Raw genomic sequence first — 22,581 nt, 5'->3', positions numbered from 1 at the left:
AGGTGATAACTCTAGAAGTGAATTATAAAGTCTCCTCTAGATCCTTAGTCAATGTTAGAGTAAGGTATGAAGTCGAGGACTATAATTCTTAACTGATTACTGAAGAGGTGTGTGGTATTACAAGGATACTTAGCCAATTAATTTCATAAATGACTTGGTCAATGAATGTTAATGTTGTGTAGACTTACACCCAAGCTATATTATACTTGATAGTGGTATTTGACTTTCTTAATTTAAGTGAGAACACTTGAGAAATCATGTGATAGAGACTAGTATCTTAATTTAGTTATCGATCTAACAGACATGTAAAGCGTAAAAATGATTAGTTGGTTCGGTAGGGTCAAATCACTTAGACTTTCCATCTTGGTATAGGATATATTCGTAAGTGAATGTGTGATAATGCATTATTTAAGGTGTATGTATATGATGTGTTTACTTATTGATGTCATGTTGAGGCATTTTGTTATGATGATATGATGTGAACCGATAGGTGTTTTATTGTTGGTTTACCCGTGGTATGATAGTTGTATATTGGTTATACTTCTATATTTGCATTACGTTGATTCCTTTGGATATTTAGTTTACCCTTGCATGTTTCCTAATGATTAGACTGCAATGATCATATTTATATAGGAGTTGGGCAGGGTTAGTTGTAGGTAGGCTAGAGTTTTTGTGGGCTATGCTATTAGTAGTGTAACCCTTGACTACTTTTGTACCTTTTGTTACAGATGTTTGATCGACAGCCAAAGATTATCCTTCTAGTTTTGGATCTCTGTACACACAGACATATATATAAATAGAAGATGGACTCACTTATTTCAAGAGTAAGTTCACCTATACTTACTTCACTCAATAACTCGTGTTTTATATCAAATTTTAACGATCTAATTGTTATATGAAATGTTTTTAATGCATTTTTAAAATATTTTAAAAAAACATTATAAATTATTTAAAAGTATTTAAGATAGAGTTTGTAAGTTTTTAAAAACTTTAAAAATTATTTGATGTCCTATTTCGTTGATTCAAATTGACAAATAATCATAAAAATATTTTATATGGTGATTTAAATTAATAAAATAGAGTATCAAATAATTTTCAGATCCTTTAAAACTCTGCAGATTTGATCTATACATTAAGAACTTTTAATTTAACCGTTGAATTGTTAAAATTTGATGTAAAACATAAGTTATTGAGTTGAGTAAATATAGGTAGACTTACTCTTGGAATAAATGAATCCCTCCTCATATTATATGTATGTATATGCATATATATGAGAAATGTTCAAACGACATCGATGTAACTTTTACCAACTATTCTACTACTCAATAACTTTCAATTAAATGTGAAATTTTCAAAATTTACTATTAGATTGAAAGTTTCTTACTCCTAAATTATATATAAAAAATTTTATATTAATCAAAATGATTTGATATCTCATTCTTATAGAATATAATTGACGAAATATATTCATTTCAAAATATACGAAAATATTAATATTTTGATTACCTTTAAATTGTTCGATTTTAACAAATTTTTTTACATAAATATATAAGGTGATATGAAGTTATAATTCAATGGTTGGGTCGACGAAATTCACACTTAATGTAAAGTTATTAAGTCGTATAATAGTTAGTAAAAATTACTTTGATGTTATTTGAACTTTCTCTCTCTCTCTCTCTTTATATATATATATATATATATATATATATATATATATATATATATATATATAGTTGTATTGTTTTTGCATACATGTATATATGGTTTTGTTGTGATTCAAAAATATGTTTAAGTGTTAATCTTAGGTAATGGTAGTTGTTTTTTATTGCTAGTAAATGATTCCATTAAGTGTAGAATTTATGATGAATCGTTGCAAAACTTACCAAATTTTATAATTTGAATTAATAAAGATGAATTGGTTATGTTATGATATGGAGGTCTATTTCTAAAAAAATTTGGCGATTGTCTAAGTTTAAAATATTTAATAGATTAACATGTCTATACTAGTCCTAAAGTTCTTTTATATACTCGTGTTGCATTTAATCACATGTTCACATCTCGAATCTCTTAAAAATAACCTTGCAAATCTTACTATTATCATTATTAAAGATAGTCTCATAAATCATAATCTTAACTTCTTTATCTCAATCTTGCGTTATAGTCCAAAGTGATCATAATTTACTGAATTAATTTAATGAAAATCACTCAATCTTAGTCAATTGAGTCCAAACGTAACATTAATAAAAGTACAAAATCTTTTAGACAATCTCAACCCATCAGAAATTAGGACAATACACAACTCTTTAATCTTAAATACTAAAATGTCAAAAGATTTGAATAAGTAATTCAGTTAATTAAAAATTTTAAATTACACAATCTCTCAACCTTAAATGTTATGGCGCGAAAAAACTTCAAGTGATTCATCTTACTTAGACAATGCACATTAAAAAGAATATATTAAAAAATATATTAATATCATTTTTTTAACAACAAACCTTCAAAACTTCTCTCGTTTATACTTATACATACCCGAACATGCGACTAGTAGGTAGCTTTAAACCAACTCTTCCCATACTACTTTTTTATAATAAATATTAGTACTGTCCTAACTTGAAACACGCGAACCACGCTGACTCTCCCTGGGTGGCTGGATGGTTGACGCGTGTAAAATGAAGGATTGAACCGTGAAGATGCAAGTAGCATGTTCGGCGAGTATTACATGGATATATATAACCATGGTTGCCTCGTATCTCATCGATCACTAGTTGCCCCTATAATATATGCTCCTATTATTTTCCATTTCGGATATTAAATAATAAAAATACTTTCCGCATAGTTTTCGATTGATACAGTGCATTGCTTCACTCGCCTCACACCTTCACCTGCTAGATCAAGTTTTCATTTCCTTAACATTATTTCTCTCTCTCTCTCACTCACTCGTACACACACACTCCATGTAACCCACCTCTTATCCATATTCATTCATTCTTCTTCCTCACACATCCTCATCCATTTTCTTTGCTCAAAATTACTTAACCAAATATATATAGCCTTAATTCTACTCCAAAACCGGTAATTGATCGATGGAGGAGGAGTCGGGGGAAAATTGGCCTTGTGATTCTTATTTGGTAAAAGCATGCGCAACACACCATATATACTAGTATATGATTATGAATGATGTGTATCATGTGAATTATGGTGCTACTATATCTAACTCTGGATCTCTCTTGTTTGGTGTGTGTTTTTGTACATAGGAAGTGGGTGATGACGTCAACGAGTTCAGTTTTGATGATGAAGAATTTGGCTTTGGTGGTGGTGATGATGAGGGAGATTCTTTTTCTGAGACCATAGATCCCAAGATGACCGACACAAAGAAGAGACAACAAGAACTCACTAAGAGGTTTCTTGCACTTTCAGCCACCATACCTGGCTTCAAAAAGGTCAGCAATTTTATTAACCACTGTCGTTACATCCTCTCAAAGAGTATAATGATTATGTATAAACAGTTATCGTTATCATTCAATCATATGTCATTAATCATCCTTGATATAATTCTTTAGTTAGTCTTTTATCAAACACTTTTTCTTAGGAAAATGCTAAAGCCAAATCCGAAATATCGTCCAAATTATTAAAAAATTATTTTTTTTAATAAATTTATTATAAAATTATTATTATTTTAATAAATTTATTAAAAATAATAATTTTTTAATAATTCGGACGATATTTTAAATTTTGCTCAGAGCTCTTTTTCTTAATATTTTTATTATTATTAATCAAAATTTATTAAAAATCTCAATTTTTATTTTGCATCTTATTTAATAAATTTCTCTTTATCCAATGATAGAATCTCATCAAAAGTTTTTATTTTTAAATAATAAGAAAAAAAAAGTATTAGAAAGTGTTAGGTGGAGCTACACTAACATTTATTTTTTCAATTATACATATTATAAAAGTTAACGAACTTAATTATTATATACGTACGTTAGTTTGTGATTATGTTTATAAAACTATTTCACATTCTTATTACATAATCAATTTCTCATTTTCTTAACACTCTTTAAAAATATTTCTACATAATATTTTTATAAAAATAAATTAAAGTAATATATGTTTAATGTGATAAAATACAATAACATATACTAGCAATGTAATTTTTTATATTTTTATTTGGTAAATATATTAGCTACACGTTTTTTTATACATAACTTTTTTTTTTATTACTTATAAATAATATAAAATTTAATGAGATTTGAACTTCACTCATAATTTTTTCTAGTCATTTAATAATAAGTTATTAAGTATTCATATTAATGATATTTTTATTAACTTTTATACAGATGCCATATACACATAATAATTCATAATTCATGTAATAATGTACATTATTTTTTATCTATTTTTATTTTAATTTTCTCTCCTAATTATATAAATTGATATTGTTATATACGGAGTGTAAGTATTCATTCTCCTTACTTTATTAAAAATATTTTTAAGTGAAACACATGTATCAATACAAATAGTTATATTAATTGATTTTATTGATTTATAAAACAAAATTCGAATATGTCAAATTTACCCTTAGACTTATCATTAAATTTCTATGAAAAATGTGAAATAATACTCCCATTATCCCATAATAAATGTTGCATTAAAAGAAAAAAATTATTTCAAAATAAGTGTTATATTATCTTTTCAATATAGTATTAATTATTTATTTATATTTATACTCCTAAAAATATAATAGTATTATGCATAAAATGGTTATTGTGTAGCTAGTGTTGCATTGTTTTTTACAAATAAGATTAGTTATAAAGTTACATTTATAAAATTATTATTTTCTTTCATTCATTTATTATTATTTTTAATAAATGTAAAATAATATAGAAAGACACTTATTTTGAGATGTAAAGAATATTTTACTTCAAATCAAAACTTATACACTAATATTAATAAAAATAATAAATGACAATTGAAGAATTTAAAAGATGAAAAAAGTGTTATTTATTTATCAATTTATCTTTTCATTATTCAATAATAAAAAAATACACAGTGGTACAATCTTTAATAATAATACAAGATAAAAATAAATTCGTGTCTCATAAAAAAATTATAATTTTCTTCTAAATTGTGCCATGTAATAGAGAAGAGAAGTTGTATTTCTCATTTTTATAATAATCTTTATAAATAATAATTTAAAATTAATTTACAAGTTACAACCATGTAAAATCTTTTATTCTATTTAAAATAATATATATATATATATATATATATATATATATATATATATTTAAAGTTGAACTTATTTATTGGAGAATGTGATAAGGTGTGTTATTAAAATGTTCTCCATTAACACACTCAAACGATAGATTTCTTTGCATGTTTATGCGTGTAAAATTCTTTGCGTGTTTATGCGCGAATTTTTATTTATTTATATTTTTTTGGTAATTTCTTCCAAAGTAATATTGCACCCACCTAACAAATGTCCGTACAGCAGGAAAGGTAACACCTATTTTTATCATTCTCCTTCCAACAGAAAATCACAGATCAAATTGTAACCTAAAATTAAATACACGCAAACATTTTGTTTGAAGGAAAGAAAAAGTGAGATGATATGAAGTTATTTAATGAGAAAAAAACTGAAACGGAAAATAAAAATTTATAGATAAATAAAATAAATATTTTCAAGAGATAAATTCAGGATATACGACAGTACGTACGAGAAAAGAGGTTATTAGTTATTGGCTTTATAAAAAAAATTGTTAAAATACTTTTTACTTTATATAATTTTATTTATTTTAATTTTTAATTTTTTTATAATTTAAAGTAGACATTTATTTTAAAGTTCCTACTCATATTTTTTTAAATTCTTTTTGATCTCTATGATTAAAGATAAATCTTTTTAATTTTTATATTTATATTTTTTAATTTTGACAGTTAATTATTTTGTTTTTCATAGACAAGATAGAGAGATATTTAATTTTATATTTTTTATATCAAATTTATTTTATTAAATTTATCTTAATTAAGCTTCTTAGTATTTTATATTTTCTTTTTAATTTTCACGTGGTATATTTATTTTTGAGATATCTATTTTATATTATCATAAAATTACGTCAACATAATTAAAAAAAACATAACATTAAAAAATTAATAATAAAAATTTAAAAAAATTAAAAAGTTAAATATAAAGACTTAAAAGATTAAAAAAATTAAAAATTGTTGAACAAAAATAATTAAAAAATAAATATAAAAACTAAAAATATCTATTTTAAATTATAAAAATTATAAAATAAATCAAATGAAATTATAATATAAAAAAAATAAAAATAGTATAAAAACTAAAAATAATTATTATTGGAGGACCAGACGCCAGACAAGGTTCTGGGTAAACGTGCCTTGTTCAGTTAATACGTTCGAGAGGCTTCAAACTGAAGTTATCATATATTATTGACACTTTAGTCAATTTATTTATTCTGAAATATATAGAGTATATAATATTAAAATATTAAGAGTGTAATTTACGCAAAGATACTGATGAAAATGAAATAAAGCTAGTTGATGTCATCACTCATCCGCTCCTTTATACTTTTTTGAAATTGGCAGCCACTTTTGCGTTATTTATTTAATCATTTTTCTCAATTTCCGTACAATTTAGAAAACCCCAATTCCTGTTCGAGCGTGTAATACAGGGATACATGGGTCCGCAAAAAGAAAATAGGAAAATAATTTAATTATATTTTTATATAATAATTTTGAAACCAACAGGTCAAAATACGATATTTGATACGAATTAGATTGTATTTAATAAAAAATATTTATAATTAATAAAAAAATTATAATACAAGAATACAAATGAGAGAATATATTCAAAGTTATTCTTATTTGAATATTTAAGAATAACAAATAAAAATAAGGTAATATTATTTAAAGACTTTTCTGATTTAATAAATTTTTTTTATAAAAATAATTACAAGGAAAAAATGGTCTCTATGTTGTTTAAAAAATATTAAATAAGTGAATGTTCAGTTAACTTTGTAATAATAAAATAATTGTATGTATTAGTTAATAAATAAGTCAAAAGCTTATATAAAAAAAAGTTAATAGGTAAAAAAGTAAAAAAAATATGTCACACTAAAGTAACACATCACTTTTATTAATTGTTATAGATAATAATATTTTTAAATAATATTTTAAAAAAGAAAATAACTTGATATTTTTATAGTTATTTATTATAATCGAAAATAAAAATTCAGACTAAATATATGCTAAAATTGCCTCCATCATTATCTCGCTCTTTATAGTGTATAAACTGTTTTTAATGGCTATAAATGTGAGTATAATTGAAAAATAGTTATCGATGTTATCTTGAATTAATTTTGAAAAAAAATAGACAACTAGTTGAAAAAGTGTAATTTATATATAAAAAGCATTTAAATCATATAAATTAATTTTCAAAAGAATTATCTAAATACAAACTCAAACCACTGTAATGGATTGTTATCTTAATTTTTATAAGAATTTTATTATTTGAAGGCCATAATTGTTTTACCTTATTTTCAGACTCCTCTTATTTAAAAAACTCTGGTATTTTTAACATAACTAAATTTTAAATATATAAATCACATTATAATTATAAAAAATAATAAATATTTTTAAACATATAAATCATATTTTAATTTTATAATAAACAACTTTAGATTGTGATATACACTGTTATTTTTTAATTGTTAATTCAATATAAAATATTATAATTTAATTTAAAAACAAAGATTAAAAGGATGGATTAAACTTTAGTTATGTTATATTAACATATATATTATCATTTTGCTCTATCTATGATCAAGACTTCCACTGTTAATATAACATGTAAATGGTTAGATGGACAAGACTTCCATTCTGGACAAAGCTAGCAGCTACGTTAGACAGCTTGAGCAACGTGTGAGAGAGTTAGAGCAAGAAGTTCAATCCAACATTTGCAGCAATAACAATGGTTCCACCACCTCTAATGAAGTGAATTCTAACTACCATTACAGTGAAGCAAATGAAATTTCCCCCGAAGTCAAAGTAAGAGTGTTACAGAAGGACGTACTCATCATAATCCACTGTGAGAAACAAAAGGGCATCATGCTCAAAGTTCTCTCATACCTTGAAAATATTAATCTCTCTGTAGTCAACAGCAGCGTCTTGCGCTTTGGAAAATCCACTCTCGACATCACCATCACTGCTCAGGTACACAGTTTGTAAACTAATATGTCTTTCAATCCATTGTAACGACTTTGAATTTGATATTCTGTGTATGCTATTTCAACCCTCTCACGCTCATAATAGTTTAGTCTATAAAACAAATATACTATAAAGAGATCAATACTTCAAGTCAATATAAGATAATCGATTAATATCTGAATATAGATCGCATTGTCCCCTCTTGAGATTTAAAACTTGGTAAACTATTATTTTCATGATATTTTTGTTCTAAATCATTTTTTCTTAAAAGGTTGTGTCCTTTTGTTTATATGTTTAGACACACAACAATATAGGAGTTTAGTCTATAGTTTCTGATGTGCTATATATATTATATATGTATATAATGCAGATGGGTGATGGATACAAGATGTCAGTGGATGAACTAGTGAAGACCTTGAGAGTAGCAATCTTGACTCAGTAGTCTGTGCTAATTTACGTGCGAAACAAGTGCATGCATGAAGTACAAATTGTAATTCTGTTTGAAGAAGTGCTAAACACTCTTTGCACATTCTTTTAAACACACTTGTTTTTTTTTTTGTTTTTTTTTTATTTTTTTTTTTTCTGATGGAGTGAAATTCATGTAAGTTACACCAAACATGTAGGGGTCATGGGTTCCATACTTCCATCCCTAAATTAGTACAACTCACATGAAGTCTATCCGGTAAGAAAAAATATATTAGAAAGAGTGTTAAAAATGTTGGTACCATTCCTTGTTTTTATTTTCAAGAGATCTCTCTTATATATTATGTATTATCCATAAGGCGGCACTAGAAATGGGAGTGAACTTCCTGTTGGAGATTTCGATCCAAATTAGAATTAGAATGGATAGGAGTTTATTAAAATAGTTTGGAATGGTTAGAATTATGATCCAAATAGGGGTGTATCCAAATTACAATAGTTAGAATTATGATCCGTGATTATTAAAATAGTTTGGAAAAGTTAATATTAGAATTATGATCTGAGTTTGTTTTAAAGAAAAGAGACGCATCAATGCATTTTTATGAAGATAATCATTTAAAAAAAACAACTTTTTAGGCTTAAAAAATTTTATTGGTCGAAATTCTAATTTATAAAAATTAAAAATTAACAACTTCTCATAAATACATCTAAAATACTAGTATTATAAATAGTCATTTCACTTTACTTTTTTACAAAATCATTTTACAACAATGACTATAATTTTAGCAAAATTGTCGATAGTTAAAAATACCTTTTTGTTGCTGGAATTAAGAATGACTTTATATTTTAATTTAAATTATTTATTATAAATATAAATATAATATATATATTTAGTATTTATGTCATTTTAAGTTTGAATTTTAGTATTATCATTATAATTTTGATGAATATATATATATATATATATATATATATATATATATATATATATATATATATATATAGATGATGGATCTGTTTATTGTAGAATTAAGTTTATCTAGATTTACTTCATCCAATAATTTATATTCTATATTAAATTTCAATAATCTAACTGTTAAATTTAAATTTTTTAATACATATATCAAATCTATAAATTTTTAAAAACTATTTAATACTTCATTTCATTAATTTAAATTAATATATAAAACAATTTTATAATTATTTATCAGTGAACGGATCCTCCTCTCATATATACTCGCAATGGCATCATCTTAAGAGGTATTCTCACATGCTTGGGGCTAAGGTGCATATCTGAACTACCAAAAAAAATAAACAGAACGAAAAACCAATGCAACGTAACGAATTTTTTATTCCTTTCATGTGACATTTTTTTTTATTATCTACGATTAACGTTCCCATATAACTTTTAAAAGCGACTCACAAGAAAATAGTAATTAAAAGTATATGTGTTCTCAGAACGTCAGGATCGTGTCAGATTCCCTCATCAAACAGATACATTTCAATAATGTGCTAGCCAATCATAAACAATTATCCACCACTATTGCCGATCGAGTTAGATGAAGGCAGAGTTCTCGCATCAATACCTAATTTTATTGAAAAAGATATATAATTATTTTATAATTATATTATTAGATAACTAATTTTTATAAGAAAATCGGACAGATTATTTTTAGTATATCTATTATTGTAATTTTTATTTATTTATTTATTTGTGACACTAAGTTTTTTTCCCTTTTTCTGACCTTGAGAGTATATTTGAGAATATTGTTGTGTTCAAATATTCTTTTTTCCTTCCTTCTCCGTGGTTGATCCCTGGAAGAAGGAAAACAAGTTGTGGTATTAGAGTGGTATTATCTTGGAAGTTTGGAGGTTGTAAAATTCTAGAATCCTCTTTTTCGTTTCTTTTCTCTTCTTTCCATGCCTAGAATCTAGATATGAGGAGTTGGATTCAATTTTCGTCCGAGTTGTTTGATTTGTTATTGATATGTGAAGGTTAATCTTGATTGAAAATCATTGAAATTCGTGGTTGGGTTTGAATTGTTTGCATATTAAAGTTGGAGTTTGGGTTTCTTGAACATGTAGAGGAATTAATTAAGGTGATGGATGATTAAATATTGATGCATGTCGAATCTTGTGATGAAAATAAGTTGTAGATGGAGTTTATGAAGAAAATTTGGGAATGCAGGTAGGTTCCGATTGAGTTTTGATACAAAAAGACATGAAATTGATTGTGTAAATTTGGATGCATGTCATTTTGGTGTGGGTAAATCACCATAAAAGAGCATTCCACAAGTGTTAGAAGTGAAACTTGTGAAATGTAGGTGAGAAATGAAGGAGAAACCATGAACAAGTAGGGAAAACTATATACTTAATGCTAGAGTATTGATTTTGACACGAGCGTTGGAAATACCCCTAATAAGAGGCTCAAATAGAGATACAACAGTGCAACGACAAAATGAGCAATATAACGATGAAAAAAAAGGACTAGCAAAGATCCAACGCTATAGTGACAGTTAGGCGCTATAGCGATGGGGAAAACAAGGCTGATAGAAATCCAATGTTGTAGTGGCGAATCGAGCATTGTAGGAGTAGGGGTAAATGACCAAACTTGATCTTGGGGTCTTTATGAAAGTTGTAACCCTATATGGGAGCTTTCCAATGGATTTAGAATGTATGAGATGTTGCATGTATGATCTTTATATGCATTGACTAAATGTGATATATATATATATATATATATATATATATATATATATATATATATATATATATATATATATATATGATGTATTGTGTGAGGCCCAATATATTCATGGGCATTGACCGGAGGTAATGCATATAATTTATCGATATATGAGGTGTGGATATTGAAATGCGAGAAGGCATTTAAGCATGTGTGTGACTAACCTAGGAATGAGGAGAGGAAAATATTTGTGAAATGAAAGGTCTCACATAGGGAACCTCTAGGTGGTGCCTAGATAGACCACGCGTCAAGTAGGTCACTATTTGGAAAACCCTCCTCGAGTAGGCATGATTCTTGGTGTGGATTTTGATGTGAGTATCCTCTAGTCCTTAGTTAGTAGTTGAGTGAGATAGGAGGTTAAGGGTAACAAATCTTAACCAAGTACCTGGGAAAGGTTGTGTGGTTTCTTGAGAATAGCTAGTTAGCTAATTTCACATGTAACTTGATAATGCATGTCAAGGTCATGGTATGCTCATATTCAGTTGTACCATTCCTAATTGTGGAATCGAACTTTCTATAGTGTAAATGATGAAATTCGAGTAACTAGAAGAGGGATAATTATCCCATTGGAGTGTAATCTACTTGATGTCACTGGGTGTAAAAGTGGTTGGATTGGTTTGGTAGGACGTAGTCACTTAGACTGCTCATATTGATAGGAGATCTCCGTAGATGAATACGTGATGATGCATTGGTTGATGTGGGTGCATATGATGTTTATTGTTGTATGTTCATATGCATGAGTTAGAGGTCTTGTTTGACACGTGATGGATGTGATATATGCTTTCTTGGGTGAGAATAGTTGCATGTACGTTGTTGTAGACCGTTGTATTATATAGAATTGTTTTCTATATTTACATGTTGGATCTTTAACTTACCCTTCTATTTTCATATGATTTTAACTACGATGATCATACATTATATAGGAGTAGATCAGGGATAGACTAAAGTGAGTAGTAGATGGTTGGATGATGGACCTTTTGCTGGTGTTAGTGCTACTCTGGTGTAGCATGTATAAGAGTAGATTAGGGATGACTGAAAAGAGTAGTAGATGGTCGGATGATGGACCATTTGTTGATATTAGTGCTACTCTGATGTAGCATGTATAGAAGTACTTGATCGATACTAGAATGTAAGGTTATTTCTAAATTTATATATATTTGTGTGTGTATTGTTACTCGAATTACAATGCAAAGAGAATAGTCATGATTTACATGATATAATCGTAAACATTATCCTTCACAACCATCCACTAGATACCTCATAATGTTTCACTTTCACCTAATAGACACATATTTCTAAACATAACATTTGGGTTCAACATCCAACAACATAGTGAATGAGTAAAACTCTTTCTCCTCATTCGCAACCAACTTTAAGATTTTACTTTCGTTAATTCTACTGTATCCACCGAGTCAACCTATTTGGTTTTAAACTTCATAGCATTTCGAGCTTCCTAGAGAACCCACACTATAACAAGTCAAATAATCTTCATCTATCCTTTCCCCATCAATACCTTGGCCATCCACCAAGTCCATGAAACGATGAAATTGAGCTTGAACGTCTTTTGGAATCTGCAACTTGTTAATATATAATAAATTTTTTTGGTAGAAAAAAAAATTATTTTTTCTATTATAATAAAATAAATATAAAATACAAAATATTATATATGAATAAATATATTAAGATGAGGCCGATATATTAGATGAAGATAGAGTTCACAATAATACCTAATTTTATTTATTTATGTATTGGAAAAAAATAAAGTTAAAGTAAATTTGATATGATTAAATACGTATTAACATCATGAAGTGAAATGATTAAATACATATTACATATTAATAGTGATAGACGCGATTAAAAATGACATGAAGTGATATTTACACGATTAAAAATATATTGTAAACTTAATTAGTGATGGTTAGGGCGAATTATTGATCATTTCTTTGAGATGCGTGTGTTCACTATTATACTCATGTAGCAACTAAAGGGCTTGCGTCATTAATTGGGTATTGTAGCCTTCTAGGGTGATCCCATTGATATGAAGTTTCTCAGTTCCCAACATAGTTAGTTGGGCTGGGCAGAGTCCATGGCGATCGAATCTGTTCCTAATTGGGCCAGAGTAGTGATTTTATACTATTTGGTCCATCTTAGGTTGGGATATTCAAAGCCCTGCACATTCTCAACCAGTGAATGATGGCTACAAAATCAACCACCTATGTGTGACTGTCCAAAATTAGCATATAAAAGTTGAAAGTACAACATGGTTTAATATCAAAAACCTCACAACTAGTAATTCATTTTAAGTCCCACAAAAATAATATTGATTATAATCACTGAAAATTCATCTTTTCGATCATAAAAATTTGATTTAGGTTCAAAATTAATTTCTACCATCAATTAACTTAATAGATAAGTGAATTATAAATAATAATAATAAATAATGGATTTCAAAATTAATTTAATTAGAAAGTGAATTTTGAATAATAATAATAACTTTAGTAAATAATGATAATGATTTTGAACCTCTTTTTTATTGATTATTACCAAATCTCATCGAATACTAAATAATCTTTTAAATGATAAATTCAATGAGATAATTATTTTGGATTTTCTTCTTATTTATAATTTCTAAAATAAATATTAGTAACTTCATATTTGAATATTATTGTGTAAGTTTAAGGTCAAAAGTGATAACCATTTTGAGTCTCTTTCTTATTTAGTTATTCAAATAGATTTTAAAATAAAAATAATAAATATTATCTCACAAATATTTTTCTATCCTAAAGAATTATATAAATTTAATTTCTTCGTTGCACTTGAGGATACTTAGAAAGTAGAAACAAAAATCCACCTTGTCAACTCAAAGATTAAAAATAATAATTTTTCTTTTCTTAGAATAATAAAATTCATTCAATGTAAAATTTAAAAATAAAATAATATACATATAAAGCATAATACAATTTTATTTTCTTTCAAAGAGTAAAAAAATAATGTTAAAGTAATATTAATTTTGTACATTTAATTAAAAGTAACCGTTTTTAATAAGTGTTGTAGGATGCTAATATTTTTCCTACATGTAAATGACTCTCAAACTCAAAATTTGATTTTAAATAACTCATTTTCCTTTAAGAGGTTTTTTTTATAAATATTTTTCTTAAAAATAAATTATGGTGGCTATTTACCTTATTTTAATTTTTGTTGTTCTATCACCATTTTGGTTGCAAATTACAGTACTCTATCCATTTCTTGATATAAACAACAAAAATATTATATTTGCTGGTTTAAAATATAAGTAAAACCCACTCTATTTAATGTTATCCTCCCTATTACAACATTCTGTTTACTAATTGTATTTTAGTTTCATATTCTTTTATTAGTTAGTATAACCTGTTTAGCAGGTAGCCTAGACAGTTTCTGTTTAGTTTCTCATTCTGTTATATATTTGTACAGTTCTAATTTTCAGTGGTTACATTCAGAAATATTATTGCATTCAGTTTTTGTTTTCTTCTCAATCTCCTTTCTTTTCCTCTCAATTTTCCAATCACTCTGAGCTATTGATAAAACTATGATATGGTATCAGAAGATTTTTTTCACTTCCGCATAATCTGACTCTAATTTTTTCATGCGATCACCATGGCCGATGCCTCCATGAGTCAAATTGATCAACATGATCCCCTTTTCATTCACCATGCTGATCATCCAAGTCAATGCCTCGTGTCCACACCTTTGAACGACGACAACTTCGAATCTTGGAGACGTGCTGTTGTTATCGCACTTGAATCCAAGAACAAGATGGGTTTTGTTGATGGTTCAATTTCGAAACCAACTGATTCAACTAAACTTTCTTTGTGGAAAAGAAATGACAGTATCGTCAGATCTTGGCTCCTCAATTCAGTCAACAAAGGTATTGCTACAAGTGTAATTTACTCCTCTATAGCTGCAATCTTGTGGGAAGATTTAAACTCCAGATACAGGCAACAAAATGGGCCTCAGGTTTTCCAATTGAAGAAAGATATCTTTTCTTGCAATCAAGGTTCAATGTCTATCAGTCAATATTTTGCCAAGATCAAGAATCTTTGGGAAGAATTGAGTGATTTTCAACCTCCTCACTCTTGCACATGCGAGGGAGTGAAGCCTTTGCTTGAGTACATTCATTCTGAGCGTGTGATGTCTTTTTTAATGGGTCTCAATGAAAACTATTCTCAGATTAGTGGCCAGATATTACTAATGGATCCTATTCCTTCAATCAGTCGAGTTTTCTCTCTTGTGGTTCAAGAAGAAAAAAGACAGGAAGTTGGCATCCCTACACAGCAACCATCACAAATTGCTTTTGTTGTCCCTCAACCCAACTCTAAACCTTCCCAATCAGGACCAAACAAAAAGGAACGACCAAAATGCAGCTACTGTAGAATGCTTGGACATACAGAAAATAAATGCTATAAAAAGCATGGATACCCTGCAGGTTACAAGAAACCCAATCACAATATAAATCAAGTCACTGATTCGCATGATTCCAACACAGGGGACAGTTCGATGCAATTGACAAAGGCTCAATATGATCAACTACTAAATCTTCTTCAAAGTCAGGTAGCACCTGTTGGAAAATCACCGCAATATAACTCTTCGAGTTCTCCACAAAATGGTAAGTTGAGTTTTTCTTTTTTCAAGAACCTAGCCTTCACTACATATCCACACAAAGGATCTTCCTCAATCTGGATATTAGACTCTGGGGCTACTACGCATATTACATGTTCTATGGATAATTTTATTTGCTATAGCAAATTAGAAAATCAATTTGTTTATCTTCCTACTGGAAGTGCTGTTGAAGTAAAAGCCATTGGCACTGTTAAATTGAATAACAATTTCATCCTCCACAAGGTCCTGTTTATACCAGAATTTACTGTCAACCTCATATCCGTAAGTTCCCTAACTCAGTTTACTAGGAACAAAGTTTTTTTTTATCATTCTTCTTTTGTCATACAGGATCACCAGGGTTCGAGGGTGATTGGCAAGGGTAACATCCTGGACGACCTCTACATTCTTAAATGTCCAAACATTATGTCTTTTAGTTCTGTTTTACATTCTTCTAATCATACTGTCACAACTGCTAGTAATAATTATGATAGGAGTTTTGCTGTAAACAAATGGCACTACAGATTAGGCCATTTATCTGATGATGTACTTAGAATAATACATAATAATAAGTCTACACTTACCTAGTAATTTTTCATGCAAAAATTGTGATATATGTCCTTTAGCTAAGCAAAAACGTCTCCCTTTCCATGCTAAAAACAACTTGGCTGATAATTGTTTTGAGTTGGTTCATTGTGACATTTGGGGACCTTTTCATCAAGCCACCTATGACAATCACAGGTTCTTTCTCACTCTTGTTGATGATCACAGTATATTTACATGGATATTTCTCTTAAAATCTAAAGATCAAACTGCTATTTGTATACAAAATTTTTTCAAACTTGTTAAAACTCAGTTTGGTAAATCTATAAAATGTTTGAGAAGTGATAATGCTAAGGAATTATTATTAACTGATTTTTTTAGCTAATGATGGAACATTGCATCAATTTTCTTGTCCTTACACACAAGAACAGAATTCAGTAGCTGAGAGGAAACATCAACATCTCTTAAATGTGGCACGATCCCTGATGTTTCAGTCCAAAGTACCAATAGAGTTTTGGGGAGATTGTATTTTGACTGCTACATACATAATAAATAGACTCCCTACACATGTCCTACAAAAAAGAAGCCCCTATCAACTCCTTTATAACAAAGAACCTGACTACAACAACTTTAAGGTCTTTGGTTCTTTGTGTTATGCGACCACCCAGAAGCATGACCGACACAAATTCAGCCCAAGAGCAGAAGCTACTGTATTCATTGGTTATCCACCCGGTGTAAAAGGATATAAATTATACAGCCTTGAAATGTGAGACCCCTACTTCTTCTTTTCCCATTTTGCCCTCACCCACTTTTACTCTCACTCACACTCTAACTCTCACTTCACTTTTACTCACTCCCGCCTCACTCAAAAATTTCACTCTGTTCCCTTGGATCTTTCTCTAGCTATTACAAGGTGGTGGAGCTGGGTGATTTGGTTGCTAGATGGTGTTGGATTTCCTTCTTCTCCATTCCCATTCGTTCAAAGTTCACTTCGTCTACTCTTTGGTCTCTTTCTGGAACTAGGATTTCTTGATTCGAGGTAAGGGAAGCTAGTTATTTTGGCTGTTTCTGACTTGGAATGAGTCTTAGATACTCCTATGCTGTTTGTTAATGGATGATTTCTGAATGAGATGGATGAAAAATCAAATTTTTAGGGTTTTCGGAACTTTGAAGAAATTTTGGGGTTTTTGATGATTTGTGTTTGCATGTTGAAAATGGACTATTTTTATTGATATTTGATGAGAATGGGAACTTTTGGCTGGATTGCATGTGGATTTGCTGTTAAGTTTTGCAGGATTTGGACAAATTTCAAACTTGGGGAGAGTTGTTGCTGAGTTCGCGCTGGGCGCTGTTCTTCGCGCCGGGCGCGTGACCACCAAGGGACTCTGTTTAGGCAAGCCCGCCGGGCGCAAAGCTGTGTGCGTCGAACGAGCTTGCAAATGGGAGTCTCTGGTTGGCCCGCGCCGGGCGTGACTTGGGCTGCGCCGGGCGCGATATCAATGGTGACATGTTTTGGGTACTCTGGTGTCGCTCTAGGCTCGCGGTTGGACTCGCTGGGCGCGGAGGCTCCTTAGGAGTCTCTACCAAGAGAGCGCTGGGCGCAATGCGAATTACGCCGGGCGCGAGACCGTGGTAGGTCTCTGCCTTCCCCATGCTGGGCGCGAGTTAGGCCACGCTGAGCGCACGAGACTCGTTAGAGTCTCTGCCTGGCAGGCGCTAGGCGCAATTGGAATTGCGCCAGGCGCGTGAGAGCCTTGGACTCTCGGGTTGGGTCTCGCCGGGCGCGAGTACCCTTGCACTGGGCGCGCTGGTCCCTGGTGCTCTCAGGTTGAGCCGCGCTGGGCGTGACCTCGAGTGCACCGGGCGCGCAAGGAGATATTGTTATACATGCTGTTAGCTGTTGAATTTTCGCTGAGGTTGATAATCGATGTTGTTATATGCTGAACTAAGCCGAACTTGATGAATATGCTGTGCTGACTAGGTGATAAGGCTGAGAAAATAATGTTTAGCTGTATTAGAGGTATATTGTTGTGCTGAGTTGGGCTGTGATCGATGAATTAAAAAGTTGAGTTTATAGTCTTGTGGTACTATAGAATGTTGGGCTGAGTTGTGAGTAATAAGTGTGTTGAATTGCTGTGCTGTGCTGTGCTGTGCTGAGCTGTATGATGTTATAGCCGCTAAGTCGGTGCTGTTATTAGCCACATATGTGGTGCTGTTATAGCCGCTAAGTCGGTGCTGTTGTTGCCGCTAAGCGGTGCCGTTATAGCCACTATTGTGGTGTTGTTATTGCTGCTAAGCAGTGCTGATATTGCCGCAATGCGGTGCTGAGAATGTGGTATGCTGTGAGTGGTATGAGCAGTGCTGGTGTGCTGATAGCCGTAGTCGTTTTCTATCATTATATTATGTATATATATGTATGTTGATTTTATTTACACTAGCTTACCCTTTGTTGTTTCCAGGATGTTTGGACTGCAATGATCATACTATGTATGGGAGCAGAGTAGGGATAGGTGGGTGTCTAGTGGTGAGTCTTCAGCGGACCCGTGGAGCTGATCTCTTTTGTGATTATTTTGTTGTTGAGCTACTTGGGATAGTAGCATTTGATTGAAATTTTTGTACATTTTAACTCTGTTCAGATTGGATCATGTATATGTATATTTTAGACTCTATATGTATACAATTGTTCTTTTCTGTGCGGTGTTTCTAGTGTGTTGTGCCGTGTGTAGTGACTAGCCGGGTCGTTACATGAAACAGGGAAGATTATAGTCTCTCGTAATGTTATCTTCCATGAAGAAACCATGCCTTTTGTCATTCAGCAATTCACCTTTCCATCCAACAACAATCAGAGTCTAGATCCTTTTCGCCACATTGCCATTCCTAAGCCAGCAACAAATCAGTCTATTGCGCAAGAATTTTATGAGCAACCCTTATATGACAATCAAGATGCTTCTACACGCCCTACAACTGAAACTGAACCTGCTGAAACTAACCAAGATATCCCCAATCAAAATCCCACTTCACAGACACATGACACTACCCGAAGATCATCTAGACAAACCAACCTTCCCTCATATCTAAATGATTACCAAGTCTCCATTCCCAACCTAAAATCCCCACATTCCATACACCACTTTATTTCCTATGACAACTTATCTCCTCAAAACAGAGATTTCACCATGCAAATCAGCAGTATCTATGAACCTACCTACTACCATCAAGCTATTCGATTCCCTGAATGGAGGAACGCCATGGCAACAGAATTAGAAGCCATGGATGTCAACAACACTTGGGATATTGTACCATTACCAAAAGACAAAAAGGCTATAAGCTGTAAATGGATCTATAAGGTCAAATACAATGCTGATGGAACTTTAGCAAAAATAAAAGCTAGACTTGTTGCAAGAGGATTTACACAAGAAGCTGGCATAGACTTACTTGATACTTTCTCACCAGTGGCCACCATAACTGCTGTTCGGGTCCTTTTGTCCCTTGCTGCCATTAAGCAATGGTCTTTCATACAGTTGGATGTTCAAAATGCTTTCTTGAATGGATATCTGACTGAAGAAGTTTATATGAAGATACCACAAGGATACAAAATAAATCAAAAGGATCAAGGTAATCTTGTGTGTAAGCTGAATAGGTCCCTCTATGGTCTAAAACAAGCCTCAAGACAGTGGTTCAAGAGGTTCTCTACATCATTGAAGTCTCATGGTTTTATTCAGTGCATAAGTGACTACTCTCTCTTCAGTTTCGGTAGTGGAAACAACATTTTTTATCTACTAGTATATGTAGATGACATAATACTAGCAGGACCATCTATCGATACTTTGCAAAAATGTCAAAATCTACTTCAAAATTTGTTTAAACTGAATGTTGTCAGAGATCTCAAGTATTTCCTTGGGTTGGAAATTGCTAAGTCAAATCAAGGCATTCACTTATGCCAAAGGAAATATACTATTCAACTTTTAGAAGACACGGGTTTTAGCAATGCAAAGCCAGCTGTTGTTCCAATGGATCCAAACCAGCATTTCAACTCAACTGATGGAGAACCACTTCAAGACCCTTCTGCTTATAGAAGGCTGCTCGGAAGACTCATCGCATATCTAGACCTGATGTTTGCTTTGCTGTAAACAAGCTAAGCCAATTCATGAGCCATCCTAGAACACCACACCTTCAAGCTGTTCATCAGGTTCTCCGCTACTTGAAGGCAACTCTGGGGCAAGGAATTTTTTTCTCTTCCCAATCTAAGTTCAATCTGAGTGCATATGTAGATGCAGATTGGGGAAGTTGTGTTGACAGCAGAATATCCACCACAAGTTTCTGTATCTTCATGGGAGATTCTCTTCTAACATGGAAATCAAAAAAACAAGCTACTGTATCTAGATCTTCTGCAGAAGCTGAGTATAGAGCAATTGCTTCTATTACTTCAGAATTATTATGGCTCAAACAACTCTTAAGATTCTTCCGAACTCAACCTCAAATGGTAATGGTGTTATGTGACAATATTTCAGCCATATATCTGTCAACTAACCCCATCTCCCATCAAAGATCAAAGCACATAGACATTGATGTCCATTTTGTCAGAGAACATGTTGAATCTGGTTTCATCAGGCTTATCCATGTGAAGACAAATCAACAAATAGCAAATCTCTTTACCAAAGCTCTTCCAAGACATAAGTTTGAAGATCTAGCTAGCAAGTTGGCTCTCAAAAACATTTTTCGTCCAACTTGAGTGGGGCTATTACAACATTCTGTTTACTAATTGTATTTTAGTTTCATATTCTTTTATTAGTTAGTATAACCTGTTTAGCAGGTAGCCTAGGCAGTTTCTGTTTAGTTTCTCATTCTGTTATATATTTGTACAGTTCTAATTTTCGGTGGTTACATTCAGAAATATTATTGCATTCAGTTTTTGTTTTCTTCTCAATCTTCTTTCTTTACCTCTCTGTTTTCCAATCACTCTCAGCCATTGATAAAACTATGATACTCCCTAAAAATAACCCCTTCATTTAATTGAGATTATATTTTTAGTGTTTCTTTTTATTCTTAACCAAATTTCAAAGAATGATAATTTCAAAAAAAAAAAGTTATTTCTTAAAAAGAATTGACAAAATTAAAAATATAAACAACTTTTTTAATTAACTTTTCTTTTTTTACTTATGTTCAGATAATCGGACAAAGTATATGAAAGAAAGAGAATTGCTAATATTTGTAATATTTTAGAGAAATACTATATATTCCGAAAAAAAATTTAAATAATCCTCCGAATAAATAATAAAATGACATTTGACAAAAAATTTAAAATATAATATTCAGTATCAATACATCGATTAATTTTTCGGTCTCTTTATTCGAAGACTAACATTTTTCAATATTTTATATGACCGCATGCACATAGCACCCACCAGCTAACAAAAGAGTACAAATAAATTAGGAGAGTGAAAAAATAATCCAAATTGATTCAATTCATTTTAATATTTTTTTATCCATTTTGAGAAAAAATATGAATTAATCTATTTTACAAAATTAATTCAATTTATTTTTATATATATAAGAAATTAGTTTATTTTTAAAAAATTAATTCATATATGAATAAAAAGTAAATAATTATATCACATTAAATCAATTTAATTTTAAAAAATTTGATCTATATTATTAAAAAAATTAAACTAATTTATTTTATATAAAAAATAGGCTAGTTAAAAATAGAGTAATTAATTGATTAATTTTTATAAAATTGATTAGTTTAGATTTTTTAAAAATTCAATCTATAAGGTCCAAAAAAAAAAATACCTATCATTTCCTCTCGTCTCAACAAATATAGTCATCGATTCTTTCTTTTGCAGAATGCATAGTGAGCTATGGGCCTTGGGGAGTCCACGACTCCAAAACGCTCATCGATAATTTCTTTGAAAAATAATGAACTATGCAAGCATTCAATGAAATATTTTCGTGTGATGTTCGGTATAATTCTTTTTATAAGCAAAAAAAATTTAAATTAAAGGAAGTACAAGGAG

General features: G+C 30.2%; 1 protein-coding gene across 1 annotated transcript; it reads left to right on the top strand.

Moving 5' to 3' along the window:
• Positions 1–2,749: 2,749 nt before the first annotated feature.
• LOC109792273 (transcription factor NAI1) lies at positions 2,750–9,042 on the top strand. Its single transcript, XM_020351671.3, has 4 exons — positions 2,750–3,128; positions 3,255–3,440; positions 7,879–8,229; positions 8,594–9,042. The coding sequence occupies exons 1-4, from the start codon at positions 3,084–3,086 to the stop codon at positions 8,663–8,665; spliced, it is 654 nt and encodes a 217-aa protein (XP_020207260.1). The 5' UTR covers positions 2,750–3,083; the 3' UTR covers positions 8,666–9,042.
• The last annotated feature ends 13,539 nt before the right edge of the window (positions 9,043–22,581 follow it).

Source organism: Cajanus cajan, chromosome 5 (genome assembly GCF_000230855.2).
Source record: "Cajanus cajan strain Asha chromosome 5, NIPB_CcT2T_4, whole genome shotgun sequence".
Lineage (NCBI taxonomy): Eukaryota > Viridiplantae > Streptophyta > Magnoliopsida > Fabales > Fabaceae > Cajanus > Cajanus cajan.
This window is presented reverse-complemented; position numbering and strand designations above follow the sequence as displayed.